Genomic DNA, 17,550 nt, shown 5'->3' with positions numbered 1-17,550 from the left:
TTCTTCGGCAATCAGCCTTCTTTATGGTCCAGCTCTCACTTCCATACATCACTACTGGGAAAACCATAGCTTTAACTATACGGACCTTTGTTGGCAAGGTGATGTCTCTGCTTTTTAAGATGCTGTCTTGGTTTGTCATTGTTTTTCTTTTGTTAAAAGACCAGGAGCTTTTTTACTAGGCATTACAGGTCAAGACTTGCCAAAAGAGTGGAAGAAACAATTTGTGTACATTACAACAGTGGCTAGGATATTACTAACCCCCAAATGGAAAGACGACAAAATACCAAAGAAAGAAGAATGGCGAGCAAAACTTATGGACTATGCCAAAATGGCGAAGCTTACGGGAAAACTCAGAGACAAGGACAATAAAGATTTCAAAAAAGACTGGGAACTGTTTATGATGTACTTACAGAAATATTGTAAAGAAGTAGACTCACTAGCAGGGTTTGAGTAAACACAATTAAGGAAAAAAGTGTATAAGTCAAGGAGCAGTAATTGCAGAAAGAATAAAATATAAGAAGTAATTTGGGAAGATACGGTATAAAAATAATAAGAATATTTAGTTGAAAGATGTTAAAATCAAGGTAAATAAAATAAGCAGAAGTAATAAATACTTAAAAAACCAGAAGAGGAGGCTGGGGGAAGTCAATGGAAGGGAGGTAGGGAGGAGGGAATCTGGATTTATTAATTTTTTATTGTGATTACAATGATTGTGTTGAATATAAAATTGTAAAACCGAATAAAGCTTTTTTCTTTTTTTAAAAAAATACAACCATATGAAATGTGTTGCACGTGGTTCCGTGTTAACAAGTCACATGTTGAGATTCCTGCATTTGCAGGGGGTTGGACTAGATGACCCTTGGGTTACCTTTCAACTCTGTGATTATAAAAACCATCTAGGACCAGAGGCTATGGGAAACGTCATGAGATTTCTGCTAACTCTGATCTGGTTCTGTTCAAATATGCAACTGTTTGCTGACTGAATGCAACTCAAAATTTGTCACTATGAGCAAAGGGTGGGCTGCTAGAATTGGGGGTCACCTCCAACCCAGAAAGGATGTTGTGGAGCTGCAAAGGTTTCAGTAAAGGGCAAGCAGAACAATCAAGGGAATGGGGCAACTCCTCTATGAGTTTCTGTAAGAGATGCAGAAACGGAACGAATCCCATGAGGTTTATTTGCACTTTCATAAAACTCCACGAGACATTGTCAAACACCTTTTCTGCATCCACCAGCATCAAAGCAGCTGGTTTATTTTCCAAATACTCTAGTATATTAATGACGTTTCTGATATTGCTGGAACAGCGAGAGAACTTTTCCATCGCCATTCTGCAAAATACATTCCCAGATTCTTACCTGGATTAGTTTCGCTTTCCCTGATCAGAAATGACCCCATCACATTGCCAGGTGCCAGCAAGAGGCGTTCGGTTTCTTTTCTGCTCAGGCCTTTAAAAAACCACCTAAGAGAGATTTATTATCATTATTAAACAACAGCAAGAGCAGAAATCACCACTAAGAACTGAAGCTCCAGCTTTTGTCCCTTTAGTTAGAAACTTCCTGTTCCTATGGCATTCCTGAATCAGCCTTTAATGGTTCAGTTCCTGTTTTGGGGTGGGAGATCAGTCAGTAGTAGCGTTTTAATTCCTAATTAACTTTTTTTTTTGCAGCCAGAGCAATTGATCACCATTTTTAGCTCAATTGGTAGAACATGAGATTTTAACGTCTATGGTACCATAAGGCTCACCTTTTTTTTTTTTAAGGGAAAGACTGGGAGTCAGAGGACAACAGAGGTGCATAAAAACTGAGTTAGGCTGTGGACACACCATACATCTAAAGCACATAGCTTCCTCCAAAGAATCATGGGAACTGTAGTTTACATATCACTGAACTTCAATTCCCAGCACCCAAAACAAGCTACATTTACTGGGATTCTTGGGGGTTTAAATGTACCATGTTTATGTATCCTTAGAGGACTAACTTGCATAGGGAGGCAGATAATATGTAGAGGAACAAGGAACTGGAAGCCCATGACATACCAAATCGGGCCACAATTTTTTTAAAAAACCGAAGCAAAACTCTGGCCTTGATGATTGCAAACTTTTCACCGCAGATCTTCACATGTCTCAAAATATCAGTTGGGGTCCCCCAAGTTGGTAATGTTAGATGACAGATTCTGTGCCCCCAAACCCAAAGAGGCCTCCTTACTTTTCTTCTTCCAGGCTGTTTACACGGGCCACAAAATTGCTGGGTATGTAGCCTTTGTGCCCCGTGGTAAGAGATTTTGCTAGCCACCAGTCCCCGTCGCTGTGAAAATAAAGCACCATATAAACAAACAATGCACATTGAAAGAAGCAGTGATTTTACTAGGGATAGACTGATCTTTTTTTGTTTCTCCCTGTCTTTCTCTTTTTCCAGTCATCAGTTGAGTCCCCCACATTTCCACACCAGTTAAAACAACAACAACAAGAAGAACAACACAGTGAGGCTTCACAAGCAATTTTTCCTAATATCATTTTTACGAATAAATGCACTTTTTTGCCAACCCACCAGAAAGAAGACTAGAGACAAACAGTATTATTACAAATTTGGGGGATCAATCTGGATGATTCCTTGAGTTCCTTCCAATTTTGTGGGTAAAATGTATAAGAGCAAGCTTGTCAAACTAGTCCCTTTTTCTAGGTGATGGTTTTGGCTGACTAGGTGAGCATTTATGGGTGCTTAACTAGTTTCTATGGGGAGCTAGCGCCAGGTACCAGGCCTGTTGAGAGACCATCTCTGCGTTACAAAGATGTCTCCAGACGTGACATGAAGGCTAGCAACATGAACCCCTCCGTGTGGGAATCCCTTGCAGATGACCACAGAGGTGCTTCACAACATAAACATTGAAAATGGGAACACAAAATACGTAACAAAACCAAAACAAAAAACCTCCAATAACCCCCATCTTCCACGAACACATTTTAAAAGGCCAAAGGATGTTAATCAGCCCAAGCTTTGGTGATCGGGAAACATTTCTATCCAGTGCCTAAATATATGTAATGAAGGCACCAGCTGAGTCTCCCTGGGGACAGCATTCCACAAATGGGGAGCCAGTGCAGAAAAGGCCCTGTTCTTGTGTTGCCACTCTCCAGACCTTTTGGGGAAGAGGCACACAAAGGAGGGCCTCAGAAAATGATCTCAGAGTCTGGATAGGTTCATATGGAAAGAGGCGGGCCTTGAGGTATTGTGGTCCTGAGCTGTTACTCTCTCTATATATATGCATGTATGTAAAAAAAAAAAAAAAAAGTTAAAGGACTCCTCGACAGTTAAGTCCAGTCAAAGGCGACTATGGGGTGTGGTTCTCATCTTACTTCAGGCCGAGGGATCCAGCGTTTATCCACAGACAGCTTTCCAGGTCATGTGGCCAGCAGGAGTAAACCGCTTCTGGCGCAACAGGACACCGTGACGGAAACCAGAGCGCACGGAAATGCCGTTTACTTTCCCACATTCAGAGGTACCTATTTATCTACTCACGCTGGTATGCTTTTAAACTGCTAGGTTGGCAGAAGCTGGGACAGAGCAACGGGAGCTCACCACCATCAAGCAGATTCGAACTGCCGACCTTCCAGTCGGCAAGCCCAAAAGGCTCAGGGGTTTGGATCACAGTGCCACCGGTATCCTATATGTATGTAGGTATGTTTGTATATGAATACTCATTTGGATTGTAAAACTGTATCACAACAGGCAAATGGGCCCAGATTTTTTTACATGAGGATGCTGTATATTTCAGGTTGATTTTTATACAGTGGACATTCGGGATCCAAACGTGATCTGTATGTGTGATGGCCTGGGATTCCGAGTCTGATTCAGAGGCTGAACCGGAGGAATCCCAGCCGGCACAGGAGTCCCTGCCTCCAGGGCCAGCTGAACTAAGGCAGGGCCTTGATTCTGAGGAGCCTGCACCTGGGCCGGATCCTCAGGAGCAGGCACCAGGTGAATCCATTCTGGCCCCAGAGGTGGTTGAGGACTCAGTGCCTGCAGGTGAGTCTCCCCCTGGGCCCAGTAACCCTTCAGCCTCTCCTGAACTGCAGAGGCTTAGGGCAGAGAGGCGAAGGGAACTGGTTTCTCCCAGGAGGAGTGCTCACCTTAAGGCCAAGGGAGGCGGGGCTCCTGGGGGCCGGGGCCGCCCCTGGCCTCAGAGAAGATAAAGGCCAGCCAGCCCGGTCCCAGGTTGCGGGAGCAACGTCGTCATTGAAGAGCTGTTTCGGCCAGCATCCAGTCCTGTTCCTCCAGTGTTCCTGTTCCCCGCCCGGCTTCCTGCTTCTGATCTTCGAGTGTTCCTGTCCCTGCCCGGCTCCCTGCTATGGACCTCGCCTCGCACCTTGTGGACTATTTCCAGGCTGGTGACTCAGGACTGAACCATGACTACGGTAGCAGTAACCTTCCCCCCGGGACCAGCACAGTATGGGAACCCACAGTGTCCGAAGACACAACTTAAGTGAAAAGACACAACAGTGAAAAGACACAACTTAAGAACTATCGCCCCATCTCCCTTTTAAACGTGGATTACAAAATATTTGCTGATGTTCTAGCAGGCAGACTTAAAAAAGTTCTGAATGAAGTAATTCACAAGGACCAGGCTGGCTTTCTCCCAGGTAGACACATGTTTGCAAACACAAGGAACATTATTGACATCTTGGAACTTTTGCAAACAGATATAAACACTAAAGCAGTGCTGATATTTATAGACGCGGAGAAGGCCTTTGACAACATCTCTTGGAAATTTATGAAGGGAAATCTAAAAGAAATGGGAGTGGGGCGGGGTTTTGAAAATGGGATTGACGCAATATATTCAGAACAAAAAGCTAAATTGATAGTTAACAATGTGGTAACGGAAGAATTTAAAATTGAAAAAGGAACACGACAAGGCTGCCCGATTTCCCCTCTGTTATTTATCTCAGTTCTGGAGGTGCTCCTGAATTTGATTAGAGGTGACCGGCTGGTGCAGGGGATCCAGGTCGGAGCGAAACAATATAAACTTAAAGCTTTCGCAGATGACCTAGTTTTGACATTGCAGGAGCCAGAATCTAGTACGAAAAGAGTATTACAACTGATACATGATTTTGGTCAGGTTGCAGGATTTAAGTTAAATAAACAAAAAACGAAGGTGTTAGGGAAAAACATGACAGACACAGAGTCAGAACGGTTTCAGAGAGAAACAGAATTATCACTGGTGAAAAGGGTAAAATACCTAGGGGTTAATATAACAGCCAAAAATCTGAGTCTATTTAAAGATAATTATGAAAAATGTTGGTCTGAAATTAAGAGAGACTTGGAAAGTTGGGCAAAGTTGAAGCTTTCTTTGTTAGGCCGAATTGCCGCAATTAAGATGAATGTGCTGCCTAAGATGTTGTTCTTGTTTCAAACATTGCAAATTGTGGATAAAACAGAGTGTTTCCGGAAGTGGCAGAGAGATATTTCTAAATTTGTCTGGCAGGGCAAAAAGCCCAGAATCAAGTTTAAGATATTAACAGATGCAAAGGAAAGAGGGGGCTTTGCCCTGCCAGACTTAAGGTTGTATTATGAAGCCGCAGCTTTCTGCTGGCTAAAGGATTGGCTACTTCTTGAGGACACTGATGTGTTAGATCTGGAAGGTTATAACAATGCTTTTGGTTGGCATGCATATTTGTGGTATGATAAAGTTAAAATTAACAAGGCCTTTAAGAACCATATTGTCAGAAAAGCAGTGTTTAATGTCTGGACAAAATATAAAGACTTACTGGAAAACAAAACACCAAGGTGGCTTTCACCTTTGGAAGCTAAGGCCCGAAAAGGAACCAATATGGAAGCCTACTGGCCAAAATATTGGGAACTGCTAGAAAAAGACGGAGATAATTGGAAATTGCAGAGTATGGAGAAAATGAAGGATAAAGTGCGAGACTGGTTACACTACGCTCAGATTAAGGAAATCTTTAAAAGTGACAAAAAGTTAGGATTCCAGGTGGAGAAATCGAAATTGGAAACAGAACTGTTAGAACCTAAGACTAAGGTACTCTCAAGAATGTATAACTTGCTGTTGAAATGGAATACACAAGACGAAATGGTTAAGTCGGCTATGATAAAATGGGCACAGGACATCGGGCATAACATTATGTTTGAGGACTGGGAAAGGTTGTGGACCACTGGGCTGAATTTTACTGCATGTAATGCTTTGAAAGAAAATGTAATGAAAATGATATACAGATGGTACATGACCCCAGTTAAACTTGCCAAAATATACCATTCGTCAGATAACAAATGTTGGAAATGTAAGGAAAATGAAGGAACATTTTACCACCTCTGGTGGACTTGCCCTAGGGTGAAGGCCTTCTGGGAAATGATATATAATGAGTTGAAAAAGGTATTTAAGTATACCTTCACCAAGAAACCAGTGGCCTTCCTCCTGGGCATTGTCGACCAGAAGGTGTTAAAGAAAGATAGAACATTTTTCATGTATGCGACAACAGCAGCAAGGATATTACTTGCTAAGAATTGGAAAACTCAAGATCTACCCACACTGGAAGAATGGCAGATGTAACTGATGGACTATATGCAATTGGCGGAGATGACTGGCAGAATCCGAGACCTGGGAGAAGAAAGGATGGAAGAAGATTGGAAGAAATTTAAGATTTACTTACAAAAATATTGTGATTTAATGCAATGTTAAGAAAGATGCTTGGTTATAAATAATTGGCCATCACTAAAATAGATCAGGAATTGATGATAAGAGAAATTAAGAGAAAACAAATTTCTAGGAGAACCATTTTATTGTAATTAATTAAGCGGTCACAAAATTTGGAAATAAGATGATAATTTGCTTGACAAAAATTTATTAACGATGTAAATGGGAGCGGGAGGCGTGAGGAAGCTCAAGGACGATATGAAACTTTGTTAAAACAAAGCAATACTGTTTATTATTATTGTATTTTTCTTCTTCAAAAAACCTAATAAATATTTATATATATAAAAAAAACATAACCCACAGTGTCCGCAACCCGCAGAGCTGCGTCTGCGAAGACGTGGGTCGCGATATAGCGCTTCTGTGCATGTCCAAGCACTGAAACCTAGAAGTAACCCGTTCCAGTACTTCTGGGTTCAGCGCGGTGCGCAACCCAAAATCACACGACCTGAAGCGTCTGTAACCCCAGGTATGATTGCACATTTATAGCAAAAGGCATACCAGAGCATGTCTGAGCTGATCGAAACATGCAAAAGATCACTCACCTGCAAAGGACTTCAAACTTCTCTCCTACGGTCAATGGCAGATCGCGGTCACTCAACGTAGTGAAATGGTACTGTGCTATGACAATGTGCTTATCTGTATTGTGAAAAAAAAAAGCAAAAGTATTAACTGAGCCCAAGACCTAGAAGCTAGAAGTATCTGTTACGATAATGAAGCAATGCTGCTGCAAAGTCCTAGCTTGAAAAGTAAACATGATGGGAATGTTGAGACTGCTCGTGGGAAAAAGAGGGACAGTCAATTCACAGTGCGAAGCACCGGAATTAGCTCAGAGTGAAATATGAGCTCTTCCGTTTATTCCTGTCCGGGATGTACAGGAAGTGTTTGTCACAACACTGCTGGAGTTTGGAGAAAGCAGTCATGTTTTTTGTAACGCTGCAAAGACAGAAATAAAAGCATGTAAATACGTTTCTGTCTATCTCTTTCCCCTGCCAGGGGAAGGGGGGGTGTTCTTCTCACGTTTGAGAAGAATCGCCGATCAAGACCTAGCCTGCGCTTGCTGGGGAATGCAGCCAGGGAGGTCAACAGGGAATCAAGCCGGGTGCCTGGGACTGTTGCCAGTTTCTGCTGATATGGGCGGGCTTGAATTCTGACAGTATCAACTACATGGAATAGGGTCAACCATCCCCACTCCTTGTTCAGCAAAGGTAGAGAAGAGCCTGGATTTAAGTTTAATGCAGCTTCTGTACCTTCAGTTAATACCTTCCTGTTCACTTATATGGCTACAATATTCCTGAACTAGCCCTTATTTAGCCTGTTACTGTTCCAACGGTGGACAACCTGCTGCCAGAGAAATTTATTACGGTGATTAGGATTACAAGATTAAATTAATATGTACTGATTTATTGAGCAATGGGTTTTAGGCTTTTCATGACTTGAGACTAGCCACTGACCTTGAGACAGAAAACCCAGGCATTGCTGTAAAAAACAGCCATACTGCAACCTCATGGAGAGGAAATATCCAATCATAGAATGGAAGGGACCCCAAGGGTCATCTAGTCCAACCTCCTGCAGTGCAGGAATCGTGACTAATGAACCCCCGACAGATGGGCACACAGCCTCAGTTGAAAAACCTCCAAAAAAGGAGAGTCTAATACCAGCAGCAGCTGTAACGAAGTCTGCACTTGAAGCTGACCCAGAAACTCCAGCGGGTGGAGAATGCCATGGCGAGGCTCCTTATGGGGTCCTTGCCATGGAATCACATTCATCCAGTGCTTTACCAACTGCACTGGCTCCCGGTGGAGTACAGGGTCAGGTTTAAGGTGCTGGTTTTGACCTTTAAAGCTTAGGACCCTCGTACCTATGGGACCGCCACTCCTGGTATGCCCCGTGGAGGACCTTAATGGCCACAAATGACAACACCTTGGAGGTCTCAAGTCGCAAGGCGGTTAGATTAGTCTCAACTAGGGCCAGGGCCTTTTCAGTACTGGCCCCGACTTGGAGGAATGCTCTGTCACAAGAGACTAGGGCCCTGCGGGATATGACATTTTCCCACAGGGCCTGCAAAACGGAGCTGTTCCGTCTGGTCTTTGGTTTGGACTCAGTCTGACCCTTATGTTTCCCTCTCCTTATGGTTTTGATCTATGGGGTACTTTTAAAATGAGGCTGCATTTTAAATTGCATTTTAACCTGTATTTTAAATTGGTTTATTCCCCCTATTATGTTTTTACTGTAATTTTACTGGTGTTAGCCACCCTGAGCCCAGCTCTGGCCGGGGAGGGCGGGGTACAAATATATTGTTGTTGTTGTTGTTGTTGTTGTTGTTGTTGTTTATTTGTACCCTGCCTATCTGGTTGGATTTCCCCAGCCACTCTGGGTGGCTTACAGCACATAAGAAACTGTAAAACATTAGACATCAATGGCGCACAGGTAAAGTCAGCAAAATTTAAAAACAAGTATTAAATTATGTAAATGGGAAGTCTTCTTGAAATATTTTGTAGGTGTGTAGGGAAAGAGTAGCTCTTTCAGATATTTGAGGCCTGTCAACAGCAACAACAACAACAACAACAATTCTACCCCTCCCATCTGGCTGGGTTGCCCCAGTGAGACAAAATATAAAAACGCAGGGAGTTCTTTGTTTTTTCACATCACACATTAACAACTTCCCTATACAGGGCTGCCCTCAGATGTCTTCTAAACGCTGTGTAGTTCTTTATCTCCTTGACATCTTAAACACTAATGTGAGCAGCTTGAATACATTCAGGCAGGTCTTCAGCAGATACGCTAACACCCGTCCTGTGAAAGGGAGAAGACCTTTCATGCCGTGAGCCAAAGACCTTCTAAATATAGCCAAGGGTGAGACAGAGAATTTTAAATCTCTCTCGGCCTGACCTTTTCAAAGAAAGCCACTGGCAACCTTCCCCCTTTGCAAGGTCACGTGTGAGACTCAGGAACAATGCATGGTTTTGTGAGGGCCAAGTCCAGTGAATACCCCAGTTTGCATTTATTGGTGGAGTCGAGCCAAGAAAAGGCCAGGAGCTCATTTTGTAAGCCAAGAGCTTCGGCTGGGGGGCGGCTGCTCTAAGTAAATACTTGCCTGCTGGATTTCCACCACGATACAATACAATACAATACAATATGATACGATATGATACAATAATCTTTATTGCCATTGTCCCATATAGAACGACGAAATTCAAAATCTGCACCAGACATTCAGAAACCAACAAGCCTGCTATCCCAGCCTGGTTAGCCCCCTAAAACCTCTGATACCCCATAATTAAATACAATATACTCCCATAGAGACTACCTAACACTGTGTTTAAAACCAAAATCACATTTGGATAGAAACTGTTTCTCAGGCGGCTAGTCCTAGTCTTTATAATCCTGTACCTTCTTCCAGAAGGCAGAAGCTGAAAGAGATCATTTTTGGGGTACATACTTTCCTGCACTATCTCTGCAGCTTTCTTATGGCACCTGGAAGTGTAGATTTGATCCAAGGTAGGGAGAGTGCGGGTGGCGCTGTGGGTTAAACCACAGAGCCTAGGGCTTGCCGATCAGAACGTCGGCGGTTCAAATCCCCGTGGCGGGGTGAGCTCCTGTTGCTCGGTACCTGCTCCTGCCCACCTAGCAGTTGGAAAGCACGAAGTGCAAGTAGATAAATAGGTACCGCTCTGGCGGGAATTTAAATGGCGTTTCCGTGCACTGCTCTGGTTCACCAGAAGTGGCTTAGTCATGTTGGCCACATGACCCGGAAACTGTACACTGGCTCCCTCAGCCAATAAAGTGAGATGAGCACCACAACCTAATGGTCAGGGGTTCCTTTACCTTTTTAGGGAGAGTGCACTCAATTATTTTCTCTGCAGTCTTTACAATCCTGGACAACATTGTTTTTCCCCTGACCTATCAGCTCCCAAACCACACACACAGACCATAAATTAATACACTCTCAACAGTAGAATGGTAATTGTAGTGCTGAATTGCATGTTTACAGCTGGAAAAGAAATGCACGGCTCCATTTTGCAGGCTTAGGGAGAGCTCAGAGCAGGAAATAAAGCAAGCTTTCATCCCTATGGCTTGTCACAATAGCTCCCTGGTGTTGAGAAAACAGCAAGAGAAAGCTTTGCAAAACATCAAGGAAAAACCAAGGTTCATCTTCTTACCGCTGTCAGAAGACTGATTGGCAGGAATGGTGAAGTTCTTTGCCTTGACCTTTGGAAAGTTACAGAAACCAAACATTACTTCACTGCAATAGTCCACCCCCCCCGCTCCTCCTTTATTAATCCCAAATTGGGATTCAAGTCAGTTTACAACATTTCAAAAAAACAACTTTATAAAGTGCAAAGTAAGTGTAGCCAGCAAGTTACAAGAAATCATTAAAATGCACTGGGAAGCAGAAAATAAAAATAGTTTGCCCTGACTGCAACCCACTGGTCAGCATCATCTGCAGACCCTCCAAGTGTCCCTATTTTCCAGGGACAGTAATAATAATAATGATGATGATGTATTTATACTCCGCCCATCTGGCTGGGTTTCCCCAGCCACTCTGGACGGTTCCACCACTATAAAAAAAGCAACAAAACAGCAAACATTAAAAACTTCCCTAAACAGGGCTGCCTTCAGATATCTTCTAAAAGTCAGATAGTTATTTTTCTCTTTGACACCTGGTGGGAGGGCGTTCCACAGGGCGGGCACCACCAAACCGAGAAGGCCCTCTGCCTGGTTCCCTGTAGCTTTGCTTCTCGCAGTGAGGGAACTGCCAGAAGACCCTTGGAGCCGGACCCCAGCTGAATGATGGGGGTGGAGATGCTCCTTCAGGTATACTGGGATTTACAGACGCTGTCCCAGTTTCTACTTTGAGCTGAGAATGTCACACTTATCCTTAGGACATTTCTATTTCATCAGGGAAATGTTGGAGGGGATGGAGTTACGTGACTCCTGAAGCCAAGGAAATCGGTAACTATACAACCTTTAGGAGACATCTGAAGGCAGCCCTGTACAGGGAAGTTTTTAATGTTTAATGTTTTATTATCTTTTTATGTATGTTGGAAGCTGCCCAGAGTGGCTGGGCCAACCTAGTCAAATGGGCAGGGTCTTCTTCTTTTTCTTCTTGAGGCAGAATTCCAGTCCTTTGGAGCACAGCCCAGTCTTGGATTCGAATTCTTACCGGCGGTGGCGGTGGAGGGTTTTTCTTTCTCGGAGATGGCAGAGGTTTCTGCTTGTATATGGAATTGCGCCTCTCCTTCCGGCCGGTCTTCTTGCTACCACATGCTCCCATCCTGCACTGGAGGAAACACAAACAAGGTTGCTTCTGAGTGATCAGCTGGAAAAGGACAACCCCATGGAGGGTTGCTCTTTATGCTCAATGCCAGAATTAGTCCTGCTTTAATAATAATAATAATAATAATAATAATAATAATAATAATACCATTTTATTTATATCCCGCCCTCCCCAGCGGCTAACAACAATAAAAGTAACCCAGCATTATAAAATCAATTCATTATAAAATCAGTTCAAACCAAATTAATGGCAACCATGGGGCTAGAGTTCTGTGAGGATTACCACAGAATAATATAATATAATAATATGAACACAAATACAAATAATACAAAACTATTATAGTATTTGTCTACCTACTATTATGATATTAGGCTAACCAATTAATTAAATTAGAAAATAAACCACAAAACATTCCATAGCTAAACAGAACTACCATATGATATACATTCAGGGAAGAAAAACCACCTAAATAGCAGGAGAACAACAATCCAGCATCTAACAGTAAACAAGCAAAACTTAAATATAATCACGAAACAATGGACTATAACAAACTAAAACAGATGGCAAAGGAAGGTGGAGAGGGGGGAAAAGAAAAAAAGGAAAAAAGAAAAGAAGAAAAAAGAAAAAAAATTAATTGAAATACATTCTAAAATCAATTCATTGTCAAATTAATGGCAACCAGGGTTAGAGTGCTATGGGGATTACATAAGGAGAGAGGAGGTCAGACTGTGCCTTGGCCAAAGGCCTGGTGGAACAGCTCCATCTTGCAGGCCCTGCGGAAAAATGTCAAGTCCCGCAGGGCCCTAGTCTCTTGTGACAGAGCTTTCCACCAGATTGGGGCCAGTACTGAAAAAGCCCTGGCTCTGGTTGAGGCCAGCCTAACCTCCCTGTGGCCCGGGACCTCCAAGATGTTTTTATTTGAAGACCATAAGGTCCTCCGTGGGACATACAAGGAGAGGCGGTCCTGTAGGGTTTGCAGCAGGTTTGACTTAGATGACCCTTTGGGGTATCTTCCAATCTACCACTCTGTGTTTCTACATTCTGTCCCGCCTGGAATCCTGCCCCACTTCCCTAGTCACATGACATACTATTATTATTGCCTTAACAGCCGCTCGGATGCTCCTACCCAGAGATGGAAAGAAGGCAAGTCCCTACCAGAGAAGAATGGCAAATCAAGCGGATGGACTATGCTGAGATGGCAAAGCTGATTGGAAAACTCAGGAATCAAGAGGACAAAAACTTTACAAAAGAATGGGGGAAACCTACAAACCATTTAAAAGACCACTGTAAGCAGATGGAAATGCTGGCAGGATTTTGATTTCACTTGTAGTGTAACAATTGCTATGGAAAATATGGGCTGATGGACTAATGGTTAAAGGCTGTGAGGAGCTACATGAATTGTAAGTCAGTGGATGTCTGGAACCAATACATTTGCAGGGAAACCAAAATGCTTGTTTACAAAGCTATTGTACTACCAACTTTACTGTACGCTTGTGAAACATGGACCACTTATGAACACCATCTCCAATTCCTTGAAAGATTCCATCAACAGTGTCTCCGAAAAGAATTACAGTGGTACCTCGGGTTAAGTACTTAATTCGTTCCGGAGGTCTGTACTTAACCTGAAACTGTTCTTAACCTGAAGCACCACTTTAGCCAATGGGGCCTCCTCCTGCTGCAGCTGTGCCACCGGAGCATGATTTCTGTTCTCATCCTGAAGCAAAGTTCTTAACCTGAAGCACTATTTTTGAGTTAGCGGAGTCTGTAACCTGAAGCGTATGTAACCTGAATCATATGTAACCCGAGGTACCACTGTACATATACTTGGGAAGACAGGTGAACTAATGCCAGTGTACTGGAAGAAGCAAAGATCACCAGTGTTGAAGCAATGATTCTTCAGCATCAACTTTGTTGGACTGGTCATGTTGTGCGGATGCCTGATTATCATCTTCCAAAGCAACTAATCTATTCCAAACTTAAAAATGGAAAGCGTAATGCTGGTGGCCAACAAAAGAGGCTTAAAGACTGTCTCAAGGCAAATCTAAAAAAAATGTAGTATAAACACCGACAACTGGGAAACACCAGCCTGCGAGTGCTCCAGTTGGAGAACAGCCTTTACCAAAGGTGTCATGGGCTTTGAAGACACTTGAACTCAGGAGGAAAGGGAGAAATGTACACGTTTGGCTAACCTTCACCATGATCAACTTCCACCTGGAATCCTTTGTCTCCACTGTGGAAGGACGTGTGGATCTAGAATTGGCTTCCACAGTCACGGACTCACTGTTAAGACCATGTTCATGGAAGACAATCTTACTTGGCTACAAGTGATCACCAAAGAAGAAGTACCTCTGGCAGGGGACACATTGTGCTCCTTCTGTGCTGATAGTAAAGGTAAAGGGACCCCTGACCATTAGGTCCAGTCGCGGCCGACTCTGGGGTTGCGGTGCTCATCTTGTTTTATTGGCCGTGGGATCTGGCGTACAGCTTCCGGGTCATGTGGCCAGCAGGACTAAGCCGCTTCTGGGGAACCAGAGCAGCACATGGAAACACCGTTTACCTTCCCGCTGGAGTGGTACCTATTTATCTACTTGCACTTTGACGTGCTTTCAAACTGCTAGGTTGGCAGGAGCAGGGACCGAGCAACGGGAGCTCAACCCGTCACGGGGATTCGAACTGCTGACCTTCTGATTGGCAAGTCCCAGGCTCTGTGGTTTAACTCACAGTGCCATGTTGTCATTTAATACCATTGTCTTCAGTATTATTTATTTGCATGGCATCCTTTGGTATAAATGTTCTCTGGATAGTGGTCATTCCTAAAAAAAGAACAAGTGCAACAAGTACGACACAGTTGCCTTTTATTTATTTTTTAAAGATATTTATTAAAGTTTTCAATATTAATACAATAAAAAATAAAAAACAAAAAACAAAAAAACAAAAAAACAAAAATACTTAAAAACACACAAAGTTTCCATAACTTATTTTCCATTAACTTATTTCCCAGACCTCCTCATACCTCCCTTTTTTTGTATTCCAATTCAAATTGTTAGTTCAGCAAATCCTTATCAATAAGTTTTAACCTGCTTCTAAACCTTTTTTTCCCATATTCTCTTAAAACATTACAGCTGGAAACCGCTTAATTTCTATCTGACATCATTCTAACATTCACACACAGTTGCCTTTTAACCCATGCACACAGATAACATGCACTTCTATTAATTGTTATTGTTCAAATGTGCATGTCTTCCTTTTTAATTTTTTGACCCTGCGGTTCATTTTAGAAATGTGCCCCCTTGCATGTTCATTTGTGGGAAGCTCATGCAAGGATGATATTATAGGAGATTAAAAATACAGAATTAAACACCCTGTGTGATAAGAAGCCCCTTATCAGGCCTCTTTTCAGAGAAATGGGTGGCCGTCACTCTTTCCTGAGGAAGATTGCAAAGTAAGAGCCTCCCCCTTACCTCCAGCTGAATCAGCAGCACAACATACAGTAGCTGATTCTGCATCTGAAGAAGTGTGCATGCACACGAAAGCTCATACCAATAGCAAACTTAGTTGGTCTCTAAGGTGCTACGGGAAGGAATTTTATTTATTTATTTAGCTGAACATACAACGGTCATGAGATTTCATGGCAAACTAGCGGAGATATAAAAACGCCTGACTGCATTTAGCAGTCTCCAGGCTTCAGAGTCGCAAAAGAAACCCCCTCCATCCTGGCTGGAAGCTTGGGAAGGGAGAGATATTCATGGTGCAGGGGGAAAGGGTTCAACACTGGGAGCCAGTGTGGTGTAGTGGTTAAGAGCGGTAGACTCATAATCTGGTGAACTGGGTTCGCTTCCCCGCTCCTCCACATGCAGCTGCTGGGTGACCTTGGGCCAGTCCCACTTCTCTGAAGTCTCTCAGCCCCACTCACCTCACAGAGTCTTTGTTGTGGGGGAGGAAGGGAAAGGAGAATGTTAGCCGCTTTGAGACTCCCTAGGGTAGTGATAAAGCGGGATATCAAATCCAAACTCTTCTTCTTCTTTAGGGAAGCTTTTATTGTTTGATGCATTTTTGAAGTATTTTGAAGTATTTTAATATTTTGTTGGAAGCCGCCCAGATTAAATAAATAATAATTACCAGGGGTGGGGGACTTCAGGCCCGAGAGCTGAAAGTGGCCCCACCAGGATTCTCTGTTTGTCTCTCGGGACTTTCCTAAGCCACACCTCCTCTTCTTAGGTCACACCCCTCATTAGCCCTGCTTTGTACCATCATTAGCCAATTTCACACTCTATCTGACCCGCCAAGTGTCCCTATTTTCCAGGGACAGCCCCAGATTTACAGAAGCTGTCCCAGTTTCTGATTTGATCCCAGAACGTCCTGATTTTCCTTAAAAAGGTAAAGAGATCCCTGACCATTAGGTCCAGTTGTGGCTGACTCTGGGCTGGTGGCGCTCATCTCGCTTTACTGGCCAAGGGAGCCGGCGTACAGCTTCCAGGTCACGTGGCCAGCATGACTAAGCCGCTTCTGGCAAACCAGAGCAACGAACAGAAATGCTGTTTACCTTCCCACCGGAGCTGTACCTATTTATCTACTCGCACTTTGATGTGCTTTCTAACTGCTAGGTTGGCAGGAGCTGGGACTGAGCAATGGGAGTTCACCCCGTCACGGGGATTTGAACCGCCGACCTTCTGATCGGCAAGTCCTAGGCTCTGTGGTTTAACCCACAGCGCCACCCGCGTCCCTTTTGCTTTTCCTTAGGACGTCCCTATTTTCATTAGAGAAATGTTGGAGGGTATGGAGTTATGTGACCCACCGCCCCCGAGCCAAGGAGATAAGCAACTATACAGTGGTACTTCGGGATGCAAACAGGATCCGTTCCAGAGCCCCGTTCCCATCTTGAACATAACATAAGATGTGTGTTGTGTTTCCCCGCTTCTGTGCATGCGCGTGACATCATTTTGACCGTCTGCGCATGCGTGAGCAGCAAAACCCAAAAGTAATGCGCTCTGTTACTTCCGGGTTGCCGCTGAGCACAACCTGAACGCTCTCAGCCTGAATCGTATTTATCATGAGGTATCTGTACAACCTTTAGAAGACATCTGAAGGCAGCCCTCTATAGCGAAATTTACAAATGTCTTATTGTGTTTTTGTATGTGTTGCAAACCGCCCAGATGGGTGGGGCAACGCATTCAGATGGGTGGGGGATAAATAAAATAAAATAAAATATAACGCTAACAGGATGTCTCTATATTCACTGGAGGAATGTTGGAGGGTATGCTGTATATGTAAAGCGCTGTGTTACCAGTTTAAATACCCATGGCTTCCCTCAAAGAATTCTGGGAGCTGGAGTTTGTTATGGGTGCTGGGAGCAGTTAGGAGATCCCTACATCCCCCTGACACAGCTCCGTTTCCCAGAGTTGCCTGGGAAAAGGTATTATTATTAAACCACTCTGGGAATTGTAGCTCTGGGGGGCGGAACAGGCGTCTCCTAACAACAATCCACAATGAAAGAAAAGAACTTGAATAATCTCTGGGTTTTTTTAATCCAAAGCCCCACATCACTCCTGTCACTGGCCAAATGGACATTAGTTC

At 43.5% G+C, this 17,550-nt stretch overlaps 1 protein-coding gene across 2 annotated transcripts in view; it reads right to left on the bottom strand.

Annotated features, from left to right (window-relative positions):
- BLK (BLK proto-oncogene, Src family tyrosine kinase) overlaps nucleotides 1–17,550 on the bottom strand; it is a 34,804-nt gene that overhangs the window by 12,032 nt on the left and 5,222 nt on the right. The window contains exons 2-6 of one of the 2 annotated variants that reach the window (XM_081904129.1): nucleotides 11,863–11,979; nucleotides 10,859–10,907; nucleotides 7,241–7,334; nucleotides 2,204–2,302; nucleotides 1,355–1,458 (exon numbers count right to left, since the gene is read on the bottom strand). In XM_081904129.1, the coding sequence (XP_081760255.1) occupies nucleotides 1,355–1,458; nucleotides 2,204–2,302; nucleotides 7,241–7,334; nucleotides 10,859–10,907; nucleotides 11,863–11,973 (457 nt within the window). In that variant the 5' untranslated portion in view covers nucleotides 11,974–11,979. The remainder of the gene's footprint in view (nucleotides 1–1,354; nucleotides 1,459–2,203; nucleotides 2,303–7,240; nucleotides 7,335–10,858; nucleotides 10,908–11,862; nucleotides 11,980–17,550) is intronic. The other variant, XM_081904128.1, reaches the window with a different exon arrangement.

Source organism: Podarcis melisellensis, assembly GCF_964234715.1.
Source record: "Podarcis melisellensis genome assembly, chromosome: 3".
In the NCBI taxonomy this organism is placed as follows: Eukaryota; Metazoa; Chordata; class Lepidosauria; order Squamata; family Lacertidae; genus Podarcis; species Podarcis melisellensis.
This window is presented reverse-complemented; position numbering and strand designations above follow the sequence as displayed.